Raw genomic sequence first — 21,074 nt, 5'->3', positions numbered from 1 at the left:
TCATCACCCTAGGTCTTCTTTGCCAGCATCTTTTAAAGTCAGGTACTCAGTCAATACTAACATAATATATCAAGTGTATTGATCCAAGAGATCCTGTTGGTAAGAGTTTTGTTTTGTTTCTTTTGAACACAATCTCGTTCCTAGCTGAGAGCACAGATGGAGAGCAATGAGTGACTCCCTTGTTTTAGTTTATAATACTTCTATGGAGTTAATCCATTCTCCTCTGAATTCTGGGATCACGCCCACCTCCCTCTTTTCACTGATATTTATCACCAAACAGCTGCTGATACCCTGTCTCCTTTTATGGGATCTCTCCAATCTTGTTCGACTCTTCTCCTTGCCCCCTCTACCCCCTTCCCTCCTGTCTCTCAGATCTGTGCCTACCAACGTACACTGCAAGACGAGGGGGGAGCTCCTGAGGGCAGAGTCCTTCCTCATGCCAAATACAGTAGCAAACAGAGACATTCACCAGCTCAGAGGCTACAGAGCCAATACTTAACTCTGGGAGGAAAAAGACTTTTTGGGAATCTAAGTTTTTAAAAAAGGATCTTATTAAGCAAGAGAACAAACTAATAAACCCCTTCACCACAACATTAGAAACTGTCACTCTCCATTATACCTCTGGGGCAGCTTACAGAAGACACAGAATCCAAGGGACGGAAGGGAGAGCGTTTCACGACTGTACAAAGGTTTGCAGCTATTTTGCTTTGCAGTCATCTTGTAGGCAATACCTTATCATGTGCTTTAGTCACAAAGGAGTTTGGGCTATTTCTGGAATGACCATACACAATCTCACCCCCTGCCAAGCTCAGCACACTGAGATTAATTTAATCTGCTTCCCTTTCTCCCAGACTGCTTTGCAGCCTGCTTAGGGGAAAGCAGCTTAAACTTGCAGAAACCTGCCCTGTTGGCCCTGAGGCCAGATGAAAGACAGAGACAAAGAAATTCTCTATCTTTGGAATTCTTCCTTACTCAATTCCCTTGACCAGTCCCGAGGCTATAAGTGCTGCCGGGATTCCCACAGGTCTCAAATGCCTTCATACAGAGTTAGCTAGCTGGATCTGAAAGGTGGAGGCCAGGACACCCTGAGTAGGAGAGGCTGCAGGAGGGAAATAAAGCCAAGCTTCAGTGGTGGTGGTGGCAGGGGGAAGTAGAATCTAGCCTTCAACTGAAGCTGACCACAAAGGGCCAAGTATTTGGATCAGAATGAACAAAACAATGTGTTCTGGGGGAGTTGTTACATAACATAGGCCTGAACCTCGTAGGTTGCTTCTCAATCTGGTCTCACAGGCGCTGGCAGAAACAGCCCTTGTAGGGACTGGATTAAAATAGGAAGGACCCCCCAGTGGCCCAGTCTGTGAAATTATCTGCTACAGGGCCCGTCTCCTCTGCTAGGCAAAGCAGGTGCCGTTAGGTGGGGGCCGTCTGGGTCTCATCTGTATCTCCAGGGCTAACCCAGTGTCCAATATATGACAACCATTTAACGGCTGCTGAGCTGGAGCATGGGGAACCCGTGGTCCCCGTCTTCACTCTTGACCAGCGTACAGATCTCCCTACTCTTCCGGCAGCAACCGGCCACCAGCTGAGACTGGCACATCACCTTCTGAGGTGATAATGACGAGAGGGAGCAGCTGGGCTGGTGCCTGCCTACGGGGGTGGCATTTCTGGGTACCTGGCTGTAAAGAAGAATGAGAGCTATTCCTTAGCCCAGTTCTTCCTGTTAGAGTGAGGACTTCCTCAGCAGAAGGGAGATACAGCATTAAACTGGCCCCAAAGGCTGCAGCTCTGGGTTCCCTGGTCCCTTTGAAACACTGATGCTGGCTCCAGGCATTTGGAAAGGCGTGAGGACCTCTAGAGGCAGAGGCCGGAGGCGCCTATAAAAACGGCCCCACCCTCGGGGCCAGGAGATAGGTGCCCAGAGAGGCCGAGCTTTCCTGCCCACTGAGGACAGAGGTCAGGCTGGCCCCAGCTACGCACCACCTGGGCCACTTCGGAACCAGTTACGGTGCTCTTTATAAGCACAGGTAAGGCAAAAATCATCAGTTATGCTGAAATATCGTTCAGTACTAACATTTATTGTGGGTATTTCAGATGACCTGGCCACTCATTCTATGTGCCCCTAAAATAAGTCGCCTTGAAGACCTGACTTCAGAGGAAATGAAGGGCAAGCAGAGCCTCTCCTTCTACCCTTCAACGTGGCCAGTGGCTATTTCCACTTTCTCCAGACATGAGGAGAAAGGGGCATTTTAATTTACAAGACTTCTAACTACCCTTGCTTGGCAGCAGCAGGAGAAAGACAAAGCTAATGAAGTTCATAAAGGATTCAAGGAAGCAGAGTAGGTGATAACATGGATCATTTGCCTGCAACAAATTCTGCTGGACAAATGGCAAAACAAGGTCGCTTATACAACACAGAGCGTTCTCTCCAGGCCCCTGGCTCTGAAGTCCGGCTCACTGTGCCTGAGCTTAGCAGGCCAGTCACGTGGCCAGGAGGGGTGACAGCAGGATTCCTAAACAACTGCTTGCTCTAGAGAGACCCTGAGGGGAGCACCTGCAAAGTGACGCCCAGGGAAGCCACATCCCAGACGGGGAGCAGCTGACACAGACCAGATGCCCCTGGTGCTAACAGCACGGCAAGCTGAGGGCTGAGCCCTCTGGAAAGGCTGCGGCCTCCCTTTACAATCTCATTAGTTATATTTGGGCCCCTAAAGAAATCAGTGCTGCTCTGAAAGTGAGGGAGGTAAGATATCTCATTAAGCACCAATTTGTTGAGAGAGAGAGAGGGAAGAGAGAGGGAAGGAGGAATGGCGGCTCTATCCTGGGACCCTGACAGAGTATTCCATTAAAGAGATTCATTTGGTTAACAACCTGCTTTAAAATGCAAATATACACCTGTGGCCATTCACACCTGGCTGTGAATCACTTAGAGAAGCAGATAGCTTTCCTCCCAATTTAGGGATAAGGTTTGGTGGGAGGATTGGGGCATGAAGAGTGGACATTTTGGATCAGGGGCACTAGATCACAGAGGACTGGAGTTAGAAGGGCCCTGGGTCTAACATCTTAATTTCCCAGAGGAGGAAAAGGGTGCATAGTTAAAAGTGTGCATTTCAGAATCAAGGCAAGAGTGGGTACCACCTAATTTGGAAGAGAGTACCTTCTAAAACAAGCACAAAAGGAGCCCTTAGAGACGTGGGAAAATTGTAGGCCCCTTCCCACCGAGGGTCCCTCCTGAGAACCAGAAGGCTGGAGGTACCAATGCCAGATGTTTGTAGCTTTTGCAATTCTGCCAAGGACCGAGTTACTGTCAGACCCACGAAAAGCCCCTGGCTCCCGGACGCACAGCAGGCCGTGGCTGCCTCACACAGGTGCCCTCATCACCCTGTCCCTCGGAGCGCCTCTGCTCTTAGGGGCCTCTCCCGAGAGGGAAGAAAGGGCTGCGACAGGAGGCTCTCTTCGGGGCGCTTTGCCGAGTCACGGGAGGGCACGGCCCTGGCTCCATACCTGGTGCCTGGCGGGGAGGTGGCGGCCCGATGAAAGGGAAGCTGGGCCAGGTTGCCTCAGACGCGCCTCGGTGTCCCTGCGGAGTGACCTTGTTGAGTCTGGGTTAAGAGGACTGGAGAGCAGACGGGCCTCCTGGGTCTTAAGCATCTGGCTCTGGCAGGGTGGGCTCCTCCTCCTCCCTGGCGGCCATTACCATACAGCTGACTCTCAGGCTGTCTCTTAGGGCACAGGCAGAGGGAGCGGGCCTTCTGACTCACCCACACTCCCCAGCTGAAGTGTACATAAGCTGAATTGTAAACAGCTGAACGTTTTCCAAGTGGCCACCCCCAGCTCTGGAGGCAAAAATCAATGGAGCGACAGCCAGCCGCCCCCGCGTGGCTCGGGACCCGGAGCCAGGGGGGATTTCCAAACAGCTGCAGCACTGCTGCCCGGCCCAGGCTGAAGACCAGGTCCCACTCAGCAGCAGCACCTGCGGCTGGTCAACGTGCGATGGCTCACTGGCTGCTGGGAGCCAGGGACAGCGTTCAAAAAAAGCTCTGCAGCCCTACGGTCTCCAGGGCTGCGGTTGAGGGCTCCCAGATATCCTAACATCACAGTTCTCTAGCAGACGCTGTGCTTTCACAAGGCAAAAGGTCTGGAACCAACAGGAGAGGCTCTCCGCTAGAGACATCAGGATCACAGGAGACAAGAGGAAAAATGGCAGAGTGGAAAGGCCACCAGCACTGGGGCAGACCTGGGTTCATACTCTGGTTCCATCTTTGATTACCTGTGTAGCTAGCTTCAAGCACTTGGTACCTGCTCTGCACCTTAGTTTCTCCATCTATAAAAATGACAATCATGCTGCTTACCTTGCAGGGTTACAGGGAATGTTAGAGTTTATATATGTAAAATGCCTGGCACTGATTACATTTAGAGGCTGTGCTACCCAGCAGTTAAGACTGGGATCAGAAAGACCCTAAGCTTAAATCCTACTCTGTAATCCCAGGCAAGTTACTCTAGGCCTCAGTTTCCTCATCTGTAAAATGGGGAAGGTACTCTCTGTCCCATATGGCTGTGGTAAGGATTAAATAAGTCACTGCAGTTACGACACAGTGGAAGAGGCCTGACATGGCCATTGGAGGGCTCCCATCGCTGAGACTTGAGAGATCAGGAAACTGCCCCAGTCTCACTCACACTGAGCCTGGCCTCTTGCAGCCCCAGAGCAGAGCTGTTCTTTCACTGGTCCAAACTCAGGTATCATTCATGTTCCTCAGGTGCTCTGGCCTACTCAGTGTCCTGTCCTTGCACTCCTGAAGTAAGGCTTCGGGAAGAAATCTTACTTCCACTTTGACAATGACTGCAACACAAGGGAAATGCACCTGCCCTTTGGGGCAGACCACACGTCCCAATTCACCTTCAACAGCGTTAATCCAAAGGACATGACAACTGCCAGATTCCCTCCCTTCCTATGCATTTCTTTCATAAACAGTCCCAGGCTATTACATAAAAGAACCCCAGGAACCAGAAAAGAAAGAACTCAGGAACAAATAAAGAACCACTTTTCCTAGTGGTTCTTATAATGCCAGGAGGCGGTTTAGCCTGTGAAAAGAAATTACTTTAAAAGGCTGAAGAGAAAATCATGGAAGATGGATTTATAACAGTTAAAAAAACAACTAGAAATGTTTAGAAAATTCTCTATTTTCAGGTTGATAGCAAGGAAAGGCCACCATGTTGCCTGATATAATGCCTTATTTATTTACCAACTGCAGAAGCACTAATATTCTTAGAGAAATGGGAGAGGGGGAGAGAGAGAGAGAGAGAGAGAGAGAGAGAGAGCGCACACGCGCGTGCTAGAGAAAGCCAAACCTCAGTTGTCCTTGTCTATATAATGGGATAGATAATACTTATCTTGCAAATCAATCTTCTTGATCATTTCTGCTCTTAGAAAACACTGCCCCCTTCCTTTAATAACCACTGTCTAAGTTTTCAATCATGCTACTTTGCTACCAATCAGCTGACAGAAGAGATTAATACTGATTACTGGAGGCCTGGAAATGTGGACTTAACCAATTTTTTAAAAAATGGTAGTTGATTCACATTAATTTTGTTTTAATTTAAAGTGTCATTTGCTTTGATTGTTTAAAAATGTCTTAATATAGCTGTGTGGATTTAGGCCACATATGGATGGTTTCAAATAGGCTAAAGATATCAGTAACTAGGGATAATTATACAGTATTTGAGACATAATAGCCATGCAAATAGAGCTTTAAAAATAACTCCGGGCAGTCATGAACTCTCATTTTCTTGCCAACGGTCTCAATATTCAGCATCAGGCCTGCTTCTCCTAATCTACTGGAGAAGAGTTGGTTATGACACGGCAGCTAACAGTCATCTTTTCTTAAGAGAAGCTATGACAAATTTCACTGCTAAGAAGAAAATCATCCAAGAAACAGGTTTTTGCTTTCAAGAGAGTCTAACAGCAAACTGGGACACTCTTCAACATCTGGATTCATCTTAGAACACTGGAAATCCCTATTTAATAGCAATCATTTCTTTGGCAGATGTAGAAAGAATGTTCTCTTTTGGATTTAACTAAAAAAAGCATTTGGAAATTTCAAGTATAGGAAAGCACATCCCTTTTCACTAACTATAAATAAATTTGGAAGGGGAAGGAAAAAGAACAACAAACCATTAAGTTTATTATGCTGGCCTAGATGGTCTTACAATGAATCACATAACAACAACTTATTAAATTATATGCTATGTTTCTTACTATATTTTATACCTTCAAAAACTAATCATTCTTAACTGTATAACTCGATTAACTATAAAAGAGCCCATCTCGGGACTTCCCTGGCGGCCCAGTGGTTGAAACGCCGAGCTTCCAATGCAGGGGGTGCACATACGATTCCTGGTTGGGGAACTAAGATCCTGCATGTCGTGGGGCGGGGCCGGAAAAAAAAACAACCATTTCTTGACCATGGCAATTATATTCTACTTTTGTTATTGATGGGGGAAAAAAGCCCTGAATCTGTAAGACTGTTGTCTTGGATAAATAAATGGTTGATTATTTTCCTAACAATTCCAAAATGTCATAAAGTTGAATTAAAGATGGTTTGTTTCGGAGTTTCTTTGCAAGCATCAAATCAGTGTGCTGATGTAGCTAAATTAAAACTGAAATTTTTTAAAAAGTCAATGCTTAAAATGAAACCTGCATCTATGTGAATTGTGAATAAGTAATTCAAGTTATCTTAAACAGGCCTACTTTAAACATTTTTAACAGAACACATACTCAAACGGAGTCTTTTTAACTGTTGACTCACACTGTAGTTTAAAGCATGCCATAAAAACACTGAAAACATAAATCTGTATATATTCATACCTCTACCTTGAGGGGTAGTCCCAGCTTTGATTTCCACCAGACAAGGTGCTAAGTCACTGCAGAGAGTCATTTCTGTTACTGGTACAAAGGCCTCATGAGAGTAGATTGCATAAGGCAGCCAGTCCTCACCCTGCTTTTCCACGGGGGTGGAAAACACAAAAGAATCTCTACAACCACTTTTGTGAGATTCCTCCTGACCACAGAAAATCATCATCTTCATCTTCCAGTTGCAAAATGGCACAAAAGAAAGGGAATAAAAGAGAAACTATGCTTCTATGAAGGTGTCTCATTTCCCTACTCTCAACTCTAGTAGATGTGTCTTTTCAGGAGAGAATCTTTTTCAGGATGGGACCAAATATGTCTGGAGAGTAAACGGCACTGCACAGCTGGGAGAACTTTAATATAAACTTGGACTGACCAAGAGGAAGAAAAAACCCTCGGTGAATGTCACACTAACACGGAGCAGCGTTACCAGAACTGGAGCCACCATCCTACTCCCTAGTTTTTTCAACTTAAATTTTATGTTGGTTTACTGATCCATGCTAGCTGAAAGTGAAGGACTTTGATAGGAAGGCGGTGAACTTAATTCAGCAAATAGTTACCGAATGCCTAGTGTGAGGCCTAAAGCCCAAAGGAGGGCAGAGACTTAGAGGAAGCGTCTAAGGCAGTCGAGTCATCCTCTTCACACATTCACAACAGGAAAAAAACAGAGATAAAAAGACACTCAAAACCTCAGGTAAAGGTTCTTAATTCTGAGATAGCAGTCATTTTTTTTCCCCCTAAAACAAGAAAACCTAGGGAGGGGATGGCCTAAGTTAGAGCATGCAAGACCAGAGGCAAGAACAGTTCAATTTTATAAAATCGTCTATCTATTCCTCTTTTTCTCTTTCCCATTGAAAGATCCAAGGGATCCAAAGTATCTGAGACAGGAAATGAGTAAGGCAGGAAAAAGGATGTGGTCTGAAAAAGAGTGGATTCTGGGGCTGAGCCAGAGCAAGTCACCGGCACAGGGTCACAGATGGGGGAAGGGGCCTTGGTAGCAGGAAGAGAAGCCTCAGGGTCAATCAGCTTAGACTAGAAAGTCAGTGACAGAGGAGGTATGTCTGGAGAAGCAAGCATAACAACACTTTCCTAAAAGGTTACCCTGCATTGAAATGCAGAGGAACAATGGCTGAAGAGACCACAGCCAGGAGAATCATTACTGGGACAGAAGGAAGAAGAGCTGGGGTTTCCTCCTTACTTTGAGGAAGTGGAAATAATATATGTTGAGTGCATCTGACAAAGGTAAATCAGAAATTAAGCCAGGACCTGGAAGAGAAGTGGACAGGGCTGGGAGGTGAGTGCATGATAAAATACCAACATTCATTACGTACCTATGTGCCACCTATTAATAAAACAACAGCTTAAAAGGGGTGGGGGGGAGGAGAAGGCAATGAAAACAGGAGCTACCTCTCACAAAAATGCAGTTGGACAACTGAGAAACCAACTCAAGAACAACAGAAAAGTGGCAAGATTAATGCTGGAGAAAAAAGTCATCTATTCTTCCCGATGTGTATGGACAAGCCTGGAAACAGATCTTGGGTGGGCTGAGAGGCAGAGCTCACGTGATAAGAGTGCCTGGAAAGGGCAGGTGCCACACGAGCACCACTACCCATATGCTGGGCCCTCTGAAAGAAGCCAGCCCTTGAGAAGGAGCCAAGCCAGAAGCTCTGGTTCCCGCCTTGCAGGGACTGGAACTTAGGTAAAGAAACAGTGGGAAACACTGTATCAGCTGATTCAAAAATGTGGCTATTTCCAGATATAGATCCAGATGTTGGGGGCTAAGTGAGAAAATCACTTCTATATTCTCCACAGTGCCTAGGATAATGCTTTACATGAGGCAGGAGCCTAATGAAGGTGTGTGAAATCTGAGTGGAACCAAAACTACTTAGCTGTGCAGGTATCTTAAGATCCAAGACAGAATCTCCTGCCCTGTAACCAACACAGTAAGTTTCTTTCTTTCTATTCTGGAGTCAACATGATATGAAGCCCTGCATCCCATGTGACCTCAACTTAAGCCCTTATCAATAGAGGCTGCCACAGGTCTGAGGCCCTCTACCGGAATAAAAAATGGGGAGGGCAGCGGGGGCAGACATACAGGATCAAGAAGGAATTTCCTTGCCTCATTAACCTGCAATTTTCAGACTCATCTAGAAATCCTAGCAGTTCCAACATTTGGGTTGACTCGGGGGTGGGGGGAGGGATGAAAAATCCCAGGTGAATGATAATTGGATTACCCAGTTATGCCCCAGAGCCAAATGGCTGGAAAAGGCCAGGACAGCAGGGCCTGATATGGTTAAAATGACATTATTTTCTAAACCAAAAATCGAGACACTTGGTTGATAGACAATGTGATAGAATATTTTAAATTGGGGTTGTCCTAGAAAAATCGGGGACATATGGTGGATTTAGGTCGGTAGCTTATTTCACAACAAGGGATCCTCTGGGTCCAATATGCTAATGGAAGGGGATTAAAGATCTAGGATGGGAGATATCTAAGGGGAGAGCTGTCACTAAGTTGTTTAGCAGGAAAAAGAATAAAAGAGCGTCTCTGTAGGCAGCATGGGAAGAAAGTCAACATTCTAGGTATGGAGCAGGAAGGAAAGGAAAGTTGATCAGAGCTGAAAGTATGTCAGTGAAATCTGTTCAGGTCTAAAAGGCAGGCTTGGGGGAGGGATGGTGAGGATTGGGATGGCGGGGGTATCACTGGCACAAACTGGTATCCAACAATACAGGAGCCGGGGACTAGGAGTTCACACTGTAGGTTCACCATTAGTTTGCAACCTGATCTTGGGCAAATTATTTCCCTCTCTGTGGACTTCAATTTAAATAAAGAATCTCACAAGTCCCGATTTTAATGTAAAGAATCAACAATACAATATGCCTTCATTTGGCACGGGAAGGAGAGAAAACGCTCTTCTAAAAATGGAAGAGAGGACAGACACAGAACAGCTTGTCCCTTTCCATCCAATTAAAAGCTTCGTGAGACTGAACTAGATTAAAAACAAAACTCTCCAGCGAAGCCGCAGGCCTCCGAGATAGGCAGTCCCCTACCCAGAGAGTACAGCGGATGCCAGTAGCCCTGTCCCTAAGCGGACCGTCCATCTCCGGTAAAGCACCGCCCCGGAGGACCGAGGCCGGGGTGGGGGTGTGCGGGGACACACGGAAGCGTCTGGCACGCCGAAGGTGACACAGCGGCTGCCGGGGAAGTGCGGGGCAGGCAGGGTCCCCGACGAGGGGGGAGGCGCAGGACACCACCCCGGCGCCGGGAGGGCGAGAATCGCGGGCTGGCACGGCCTGGCAGCCGAGTAGGCCCGGGCCGGGAGTGGCACCGGAGGGCGGTGCCCGGTGTCCAGTGCGACGAGAGCGGGCCGCGGTACCCCTCCTGGCGAGAACCCCTCCCCCGCCACGGGCACTGACCTGTCCAGGGCCCGGCTGGGCCTGGCCGGGCGGGGCCTACGCAACCCCTCGGCCGGGCGCCGCCTCGCGCGGGGTCCCGGGCCCAGGCGGGCCGCCTCCTCTCCGCCGGGAGCCTCCGAGCCGGGGCCCGGGGCTGCCGCGGCGCATCCGACCGTACCGGCCGGGCCGGCGTCCACAAAGGGCGGCGGGGGCGCGAGGCCGGGGCGGGGGTGCGGGCGGCGGCGGATTGCGCGCGCGCGGCGGGCGCTCGAGGGCTGCAGCCGCCGCGGAGACAATGCGGCGCGTCCCGGCAGGGCTCCCGCGGCCGCCTCCGCCGGGGGCGGGGCCAAGCGGGGGCGGGGCATGGGCGCGCGGGGCGGGGCCTAAGGGAGGCGGGGCGCTGTCGCGGAAGCCGGGCCGCGCGCTTCCTTTGTGCGACCGCGCCGGCCCCGCCCCGCCCCACGCCATCCGGAAGGCGCAGGGGGGCTGGCGGCCGGTTAGGAACGTCAGGGCTCGGTTTAGGGAGGCGGGCGCCGCGCCACGCCAATGTCCGCTCTCGCCCGGTCAGAAGTCCCCCGTGCGGTCGTGGACTCCCGCCTGGCCAAGTCGGAGGCAGGAAGAATAACGACTAGCAGTAATTGAGTGCTTAATATGTGTCAAGCCCTGCATGCACGCACTTCCTCTCACTTAGTGTTCACGATAACCCCACAAGTAGTCGTTATCCTCCCCACTGGGAACTGAGGAACAGAGAGGTTAAGTAATGACCAAAGTGACCCAGTTACACCTCCATAAACGGGGCTAATGCCTCCTCTTTAGGCTTACTGTGCAGGCTAACTGAGGGCATTTATACAAATTGCCTGCAGTGCCCGGCACACAGGTGGAGCCCAATAAATGTTACTTCTCTTCCTAAACCACGCTGGATTAAACTGAATTGTCGGGAAAGCACCTTCATTCAGTAGATATACTAGAGCTTGTGAGACTCACAAGGCTCACTGCACCCCCATCCCCCAGCTTTATGCTGAATACTTGCCCCGAATTTCTCTCTCCATGCTTGACTTCTATTTCCAACATTTTCTCATATTCTTACCTTTCTTAGCATTCATATCCCCAACCTTTCCCCTCAGGCCTCATCCCTTTTCCTTTATTTCCACATTTTACATTTATTTTATATTCCCTGATCGTTTACTTTGCTCCCTTTCTCTTTCCCTCGTTCCCCGCCCCCCCATGTTTCAAATTTTCAAAGTCTTCTTTCATTAATATTCACATTTCCTCCCCCTTTCTGCCTTTGCATTTCTTACACTTAACATTTTGTTCTATGAATGCTTGGCCTCTCTGTCCCCCAAACACGCCCACCCTCCCGCCTCCCTTCCTTTACTTCACTAGTCCCTTCTCCCCAATGCCACATGTCCAGGTCCTACCTATCCTTCAAGGTCTAGACTCAAGAACAGTGGCTGGCAAACTTTTTCTGTGAGAGACCAGATAGTAAATATTTTAGACTTGGCAGGCCATGTGGTCTCTGTTGCAACTACTCAACTCTGCTGTTGCAGCAGGAAAGCAGCCACAGACAACACTACACGAATGAACGTGGCTGTGTGCCAATAAAACTTTATTTATGGACACAGAAATTCGGATTTCGTATAATTTTCATGTATCACAAAATATTCATCTTTTTTTGAGTCTTAAAAAATTTTTTAAATGTAAAAACCATTATTAGCTTGTGGGCTGTACAGAAACTGGTGATGTGATGAATTTGGCCCTCGGGATGTAGTTTGCCAACCCTCGCTCTAGAATAATGCCACTTCCTCCCTACAATCTATCCTGATAATCTCTACTTGGCAGTAACTTCTCTCTCTTACCTTTTAAAGCATTTACCCATAATCTTTCTATGCCATTTATCATATCTTAGTTTTTACTGTATTTTTTTCCTATGCATTTCTCAAGTTTCCCAGAGGACTTTAAGCTCCTTGAAGGTAGGGTACAGACCTTATTTCTCTATGTATTTATTACCTCCCACCCCACAGTGCTTTGTGCAGAGCAGGCATTCAAACATACACAGAATGAATATTTAAATCTTGGGTGGTTGACAATTGTTTCCACTGTGCAAAACTTACTTTTCTCATGAGATAGAACCTCAGAAGCAAGATGCTTTGTTATGTGTGTATCATCTAGATTAGATTTCAGAAAGAGATTTTTGAGAGCTTTCTAGACAAGATGAAGAAAGGGAGGCAAATGTCAGTTCATTCAGAGGTTGTTGGATAACAAATACTTGAACAAAGGCTGTTGATTATCACCAACCTGCAGACAGGGGATGTGTCTTCAGTCAGGTCCTATTCAATATTTCTATCAGCAAATTGGTTAAAGACAAAGAAAACACGCTATATAATTTACAGATGGCAAAGTTAAGCAGAGGAGTTAGTATAATGAGTGACAAAATTCAGATATAAAACATTCCTGCCCCACCACTTATTCTTGCTGTGCCTCAGTTTTCTTATCTTTAAAATGGGCATGATAAAAGTTCCTGCTTCAGAGGGTTACTGTCAGGATTAAATGAGGAAATGCATGTAAAGCTGGTAGAGAGGACTCATTAAATGTTAGCTGTTAACTATTACCATTTTCTGGCTAGCCTGGAACTGTGGGCTAAATTCACAAGATAACATTTAACAGATATAATTAATCATGTTTTGGCTCACAATATAAATTGTACAAGTTTGAGATGGAGGAGACCTGAAGTGATAGCAGTCCATGTAAAAAGAAACCACAGAAACAAAGACAGAAACAAAAACCAAACCCAACCCCTCTGGAATTCAGGTGACACAGTGCTCGGTGAACTAAGGGTATTATTCCCCTGGGTCAGGGAAGTTAACGTGGGGCCATAGGTGCAATGTCCTGCTGAAGGCAGGTGAGGGAATTACCCCTGGAGCCAGAATCATGGCGCTGCCCTTTCATAGCTGTGTGACCTGGAGCCTCTTCAAGCTTTTGTTTCCTCCTCTAAATAATGGAGACAATAATATTTATCTCTCAGGGTTATCATGAGTGAGTAAAGGAAAACTTAGAGCAGAACTTGGCACATAGGTGTTCAACGAATTTTAGTTCCTCTCTACTATACCATGCAGATCTCTGTCCTCTGAAGGGCTTATAAAGCTAAGTCTAGGTGCCAACCTAGGGTGACTAGCGGCTTTTTGTATTTGGAATTAATGTGCTTCATTTTGGGGCTCACACTTTAAGGGAGTTAGTGGAGAGGTAGAATGTAGCTAGACAAGAATGATCAGCATGGTGGGAATGGGAGGTCTGGATGTGTGATAGGTAGAAAATGAAATAAATCTCAGATATTTAGCCTGAAGATTTTCTCTTTTTTTAATGGGGGAGAGGAAAGAGACATGATAACTGTCTATACACACTGTAGGAGATGGACAATCCACAAGACAGAATCATAGCCAGTGGTGGGAGTTCCAGGAGAGCAGATTTTGGCTTAATTTGAAGAGCAACTTTCTGATAATTAGAGCAATCCTACAGTGGAATGGGCTGCTTTTCAAAATGGTGAGCTCCTTATCACTGCAAGTTTGCCAAGAGAATGCTGACCTCCTTGCTGTCTTTTAATTTTTCTAATGTTTTTTTCTTCATATTCCTTTGCTTTCCTTTTCCTTGATTCTACCCTCCATTCCTTATAGGGCATTTATAACTACTTTGTCCCAAAGTACTTTTCTTCTCATTTCTCCTTCTTCCGTTTCCAAACCCCTTTTCTCTTGGCTCTCCCCACCCGACTCCCAGCACACATTTAGTCCGATGATGGAACTGCCTCCCTGAGTTGTAGGCAGCCCATGGCCCAGAATGTCTCTGAGATCTGGGCCAAGATTGCTGTGCACACTGGCAGAGAAGGAAAGGAAAGCGAAGGGATCACTGTGAAGGCAGAGGTACTGCTGTGACTCTCTCGTCAGGGTAGGGGGATCAGCAGAGTCTCCTAAAACCCAGGTCTTGGAGAAGCCCGCCTGTCACTGAGCACTCACAGACAGAAGGTGGGGATCCCAGAGCTGAGCACCGTTCCTTCAAAGATGCTTTCCGCGAGCTGAACCCACCCTGAATCCCCTCCTAGCTCCCCCTAGGCATTTCCCTCATCTCTGCACTACGCAGCCACCTTGTCATATTGCCAACTTCAAGAACGCCCTCTCATACCAAGCAGAGCAGAGGACTGAGACAACTGGATCCCTGGGTGAACTCTCAACCCGGCATACGGATATGCAGATACATCTGACAGCAATGACAGGCAAGCCTTATCTAGAACTTTCAATTCTCCTTTTCTTTCTCCTTTATGCCTTCTGGGTCCCCTTTCTTTATCCTTGCTTCATCTTCTCAATCCTCTCTCTGTTTCCACCTACCCAGCTTCTTTCTTGCTTCTTGGGGCTTGGAGTAGTTTCCCTCCCATTCTAGATGCCCAAGTGAGATGTGCCAGGGGGTGGCAAGGAAGGCCAATGCTCTCCCCTCCCCCGAGGGCCCCGCTACACTTCATACCATGAGCTGGGGACTGCTGGATGTTCGGGCTCTTGGGTACAGGCAGGCCACCTGGCATGGCAGTGACGATGGCTTGCTGATGCGGTGATGGGCCAGACCGAGTCTCAGGCCCACTCTTCTCTCCAGGTACCACTTCCTTCCAGTCATCAGGGGTGCACTGCTGGGGCTGTTAAAGGACAGGACAGAGATGATCTTCTCGTGAATTGCCTCTACATTCCTGGACACGTCCCCCGTTTCCATGGAGCTTCGGTAGAAGGCAAGAACGTTAAGATTCAGCCAGCCCCAAATTAGGGAGAGGCCCCTTTTCTTTCCTGGAATACTCAGAGAGGACTTCAACACTCAGCCCACCCAGACACACATCCAAATGGGGGCCACGGGATTGCCTGAGCTGTGTCCTCCCACTTTGTTCCCTGGACCTTGCGATCGGCTTACTCACCACTGGCGAAGCAGGCTGCAGTTGTAAGATGACAGCCGAGGCATGCTGGAACCTGTGTTGAGGGGTGTGAGACAGGCCCTCAGGGTATCCATTGTGAGGCCCGACATCTGGCGTGGGAGGGTGACACTGCTGAGCGCTGCCAGGCTTGTGCAGGTTGGCAGCGGGACACTGGAGAGGCAGGGTGGATGGGACTGGGCCTAGCGGCATGGCATGGGCTTCGGGGCCAGGCTGCAGGGCCAGGCTTGGAGGGACCGCGGCCAGCTGGGGGAGGGACGGGGCTTGGAGCGCTGGCCGTGATGGCTGGGGCGGCGGCGGCTGTTGTGATGCTTGCTGTTGCTGCTGCTGGATCCCAAACTGGGGCTGCAGGTGCTTTGAGGATGGCTGGGAGAGGAGCTGGTGTGGCTGCAGCTGAGCATAGGCTGAAGAGGGGGAGGCCAGGTTAGGTGGCATGGCTCGGTCTCACCTTCTGCTGTGCCCCCTCCCACATCCACATAAAGAAGGCTTTCCAAACTCGGTGTTCTTGCTTTCATCTCTTTCCTCTTTCACCTAGAGCCTGGCCTGACCATTGCCACGGTCTGGCCTTCTCTCTCTGTTTTCTTGCTTTCTTCCCATGCCGAAACATTGGGCCCTTGGCTGTCCCTCAAAGGCCAATGCAAAGCTCACCTCCTCTGCAAAGCCTTCTTTGATCATTCCAGTGGCTGAGAGAAACACTGGATTCTGCAGTGTGCTATGTTCTCTCTCCTCCATGCCCTTCACTCGCTTTTCTCTGTGCCTGCAACAGGTGCAGGCTCCCATCGCCCAGCCCAGCTCTGTAAGGCTGGATCTTATTCACCCTACTGGCTCTGCTCAGGCTGGGCCCCCTCCAGGGAGTGCCGGTTGTACACACGGTCCTCAGGCTCTGGGGGGAGGCAGCCTGGGATGGACCACTGGTTCCTTCTGTTATCCAGTGGGGGACCTTGGGCTAGCTGCTTAACCTCTCTAGGCCTCAGCTGCCTTGTCTGAGAACCAGAAACAAAAATAGTTCTTGCCCAGAAAATTGTAAGGATGAAAGAAGAAAAATGCTGTGTGAATAAAATGAGAGAAAAATGACATTATGTGCACAGCGCAGTGCCTGGCACATGGTCATCGTCAATCATTTAATTCATATATTCAATCAGATAATTTAAATTATTATTTCAGTCTTGGCTTAGGTTCTGAGTATCCTGGGCTCACCTCTACCATAATGACGTGTCTCGCAATGGATTATAATTGTTTCTTAGCTGTCTTCTCTTCCAGATCATGAACCCCTCGTGATCAGAAACTATCACGTATCTCTTTATTCAGAACCTTGTATGATGCCTAATATTAGATGGGGGCTAAATAAATAAACAAACGTATTGTCCTGAACTGGAATTCATGTGTTGCCATTTGCTGCTGGTCCTTTCTTCTTCCATTTTAACCAGGCTAGCTCTTTGAGGTGAGGATCCTTATACTTTTTAGTTATCCCTCCTGTGTCCAGCTCATGCCTTATAGACAGAAGGGGTTCAGGAAATTCAGCTCAGAGACTGATTGTCCTCAAGCCGCTCACTCTCTTGTCTAGTGGCATCCAGGCCAGCTTAGCATGAGGGCTGCTCAGCTGAATCTGTCCTGCCTAAAAGCTGTCCTCTGCAGGGACTCCCACAGCTGGAGGGCTGGCAGAGAGACATTGTGCCCTGCAAAAGCACAGAGGGCCACAGCTGGAAGCTCACAAATGGATTTTTACAACCAAAGGCTCCCAGCCAATGAGGGGAATGCAAATTCTGGGTCCTGAGCTAACATTTAAAAAGGATCCTGTGACACAGGTGCAAAGTAAGCAGATTTCAAACAGAGTTAGGGGAGGTACCTTTTTTCTTGAATTCTGTCCATTTACAAGCAAGTTTCCAACTATCTCATCACAACCCAACACAGAGTTCCAAGCAGAATGCCAATAAGAATGGAAAGGAGAGGACAGAAACGAGGCGGTAAGGAGAAACAAAATGCTCCTTGGTGACCGACTGCTGTAGGCAGAGGAGGGAGTATGGTTGGCCCACGGGCTGTAACCTGGATGACAGGGAAAGATGGGAGGGGGAAACACGGATGGCCATGAGGTTTTGAGAGAAATGTGTGGGGCTTGAGGTGATGGTAGAATGTCCAAATGGAAATTGCCAGCAGGCATTTGGTGATTATGAATTGCCCCTGACCTCACCCTGAGCCTTGTCTCCTAATTTCACCTTGAATAGCTCAAACTTAACAGTCAGGCCAAGATTGTTAGTCAGGCAAACTTAATAATCAGGGATTTTGGGGGCTTCCCTGGTGGCGCAGTGGTTGAGAATCTGCCTGCTAATGCAGGGGACACGGGTTCGAGCCCTGGTCTGGGAAGATCCCACATGCCGCGGAGCAACTAGGCCCGTGAGCCACAACTACTGAGCCTGCGCGTCTGGAGCCTGTGCTCCGCAGCAAGAGAGGCCACGATAGTGAGAGGCCCGCGCACCACGATGAAGAGTGGCCCCCGCTTGCCGCAACTAGAGAAAGCCCTTGCACAGAAACGAAGACCCAACTCAGCCACAAATAAATAAATAAATAAATAAATAAAATTAAAAAAAAAAATCAGGGATTTTTAAGATGACCATTGTTAAGACACTGGACAGATACCACAGAGGCCATGAAATGCCTGGCTAGTCTCTAGAGGCTAAAAAGATCTGCAGAATGATGGGCAGCGTCACTGAAGACACAAGTAAAACTTGTTCTCCCGTATTACAAAACCATGAATTCCTGCCGGGGGACAGAGTCCCTCTAGGGGCTGCTGGTCTGAGCTGAGAGCTGGAGATGGTGCAGCTCAGAGAGGCTAGGAGGGTCAGAGGCTTGTCCCGCTATCCACTGGCTGTGTGGCCTGAGACAGGTCCTTTTCCTTCCCAGGGCTTCGGGGTTTTAACTGTGAGACAAGAGGTTTGGACTAGCGATCATACAATCTGATGGGGGTGGCTATCATAGGAAAAGAGTTTAAAATTCAGGATTTATAAGGTGGAAAAGGGAAGGTTAGAGAAGAAGGGTCTAGATCTGTAGAGTATAAAGAGTGTAGTTAGGTGCAGTACACCTTTGTTTACCAAGATTGGGAGAGGCAACTGTTGGCTTCGCGGCCCTCGATCCCGGGGCCTCCTCTCTGTCCCACTCTCTCCCCGACCCCGTGCTGCTTGTGGAAACCCTAAGGCCATTGTTTTAGAACAAATGATGCTAGTATATGACAAGGCTGGAAACAAAGTTCTTGATGGCTTAGATAAGTTCATAGATCAAAGACCCCAGGGTATTTTGAGGGGAGTGTACATCCTTAACCTTTCAAGGTTAATAAAAAGCCAAGACCGTGATTTAACTCAAGCATTATCCTGGGTCAAATTCCTTTCATTTAAAGGGTTGTAATAGCTTTCTAATTGGTCTGATTCCAGTTTCTTCTCTCTATAATCCGCCTTGTAGATAGATCACAAATTAATCTTCCTAGTGCACAGATCTGATCCCTGATTAAAAGCCATCAGGGACTCTCCTTTGTCTGAGGTTGTCTAAAGATCCTGACATTCAAGATCTTCTTACAACATAAACTAACCTTTCAATTTTATTATTTCTTTGACCTAAGCAATCTTTTCTGTCCACTGTCCCCTGTACAGAAGTTTGTGCCTTGTCTCATACTGTCTAGAGTGCCATAAATCAAATTCTCATCATCCCTGACCTCCTGTGGGAGGCTGGTCAAGTCACTGGACCTCCCTGGACCTCTGTGCCATCATCTTTAAAGTGGGAGTAACGATGATACCTATACCTCATAGTTATCTCAGTAAATGACTTATCTCCCCTTGACAGGCAGAATTTAGGATTTGCTTCCTCCAAAGTACCTGGAATTTAGTAGATGCTCAATCAGTATTGCTGAATGAATGAATGAATGCATGAATGACAACACGGTGGGACTCCAGCTTGTTTGTCCCGCAGAACTTTTCCTCTTCAGAGTCAGAATATGGATGAAATGGGGGTAACCCCACAGGCCACTTTGGTTTTATCAGCACTCTGGGTTATTGAAGCCTCTCCTCCTGTCCAGTCTCTGCTCACCACCTTCCTGCCCTCACCTTCACCCACCCTAACTTCTCTGCTCATTGTCTGTACAACATCATTTCCCCCGTGCCTTTCTGGCTTTGATTTCAGTGCTTCCATTTTCTGGAATGCCCTCCTTCCACTTCAGTGATCTCAGTAAAGCATTAGCTTCTTTGGCCCAGGCTCAACTCGTGTTTTCTCTCTTTGCCTTAACCCTCAATTATGGGTTTTCCCTCAGAAGTCCTGAACACTTTATTGTTTCTTTGATTCATTTATGATTTAACATGTGCTATCTTGTATATGTATTTCATTGATTCTTAAAAATCGATTCTTACCCCCCCACCTCCACTTTAACATCTTTTGAATTGGGATGCATATTACAGTTGATGATGTTGGTTTAATTGGTAGTGCTTTTCTTAGAGTTAAAAAAATAATGGGGGCTTCCCTGGTGGCGCAGTGGTTGAGAATCTGCCTGCTAATGCAGGGGACACGGGTTCGAGCCCTGGTCTGGGAAGATCCCACATGCCGCGGAGCAACTGGGCCCGTGAGCCACAACTACTGAGCCTGCGCGTCTGGAGCTTGTGCTCCGCAACAAGAGAGGCCGCGACAGTGAGAGGCCCGCGCACCGCGATGAAGAGTGGCCCCCGCTCGCCACAACTAGAGAAAGCCCTCGCAGAAACGAAGACTCAACACAGCCAAAAATAAATAAATAAAATAAATAAATTAAAAGAAAAATAATGGTGTGTCATAATCAGTGGTGTCTTAAACTGGAATACTTTCATGCTTTTATGTGTTTATTTCCTATCTATCCGACCAGACTATATGCTTTTTGAGTTAAAGACTTGTTTTATGTTTTTTTTTTAAACTTAAAAGATGTGCTTTAGTTGAACTAGGTTTTTAATGTTTCTTTTCCCTTCCACATTGTCCAACATAATAAGCTACGTCTGTGGATGCTTAGCAACTGTCTGCTGCCGATCCTGGTGAGATGGACGGATTCTCCTCCCTCTCCCACGCCCTCCCGGCTCAGCGTGGGGTGGTGAAGGTGGGCACTTCCCACTGAGGCCACAATGCCAGAGGAGGCCTCATCCCTCTTCACTACAGCCAGGATGGGGCATACGGTTTATGAAATATGAATGCACAGAAATCACTCTGGACCTTTATTTTTTCCTACAGTCCAGTAGCTTCATTTCTCGCTTGTACCTATTTTGGCTGCCCCATCCCCTGCAGCTGGAAAGCTCACTGCTTCTAAGGAACAAAGGGTTGGTTCCATGGGACCTCAGCCACGGCTTTGGAAGGCCTCATCAGCCCTTTCTGTCAGGGAGCAGAGGAGGGGCAGGCCTAGGGCCTCAACAAATTAGGGCCCAGTTAAAAGGAGAGACTCCAGCCAATGCTCACCTTCCCATCCGGTGCTCTAACCTTGATGGCCTCCTTAGAATCTGAAGAGACCAATTCACTGTTCCCCAAACAGTTGGTTGTTAGCAACAAGAGGATTAAGGCCCCCATGCAGGAGGGCTGGCTGTGACGGCCTACTGGCACGCCCCCTTCGCTGCATCCACTGCCAGAACTTGCGATCAGTAATGGATCTCGATTGATCCCAAGTCTTCACAGATGCAGGAAACAGCTCACTGTCCAGAAATGCTGGGACTCTTGTCTCAAAGTACATGGGAGCTGCAAGCATCCCAGTTGTAGGCTGGAGGTTTGCTCAAACACTTATTTTTCTCTGATCTGCAATACTTGACTAGAGTTTGGGGTTACCTGGACCAT

At 48.0% G+C, this 21,074-nt stretch overlaps 1 protein-coding gene across 5 annotated transcripts in view; it reads right to left on the bottom strand.

Moving 5' to 3' along the window:
- PHC2 (polyhomeotic homolog 2) overlaps positions 1-21,074 on the bottom strand; it is a 101,841-nt gene that overhangs the window by 12,724 nt on the left and 68,043 nt on the right. For 4 of the 5 annotated variants that reach the window (XM_082342144.1, XM_082342143.1, XM_082342145.1 and 1 more), the window contains 2 exons: positions 15,243-15,661; positions 14,807-14,972 (listed from right to left, as the gene is read on the bottom strand). In XM_082342144.1, coding sequence (XP_082198270.1) covers positions 14,807-14,972; positions 15,243-15,661 — 585 coding nt within the window. Of the gene's footprint in view, positions 1-10,321; positions 10,625-14,806; positions 14,973-15,242; positions 15,662-21,074 lie in introns of those variants that run through there. The other variant, XM_082342147.1, reaches the window with a different exon arrangement.

The sequence above is a fragment of the Balaenoptera borealis genome, assembly GCF_965194805.1.
Source record: "Balaenoptera borealis genome assembly, chromosome: 1".
Taxonomy (NCBI): Eukaryota; Metazoa; Chordata; class Mammalia; order Artiodactyla; family Balaenopteridae; genus Balaenoptera; species Balaenoptera borealis.
Note: the sequence above shows the minus strand (reverse complement) of the source record. Positions and strands in the feature narration are given on the sequence as shown.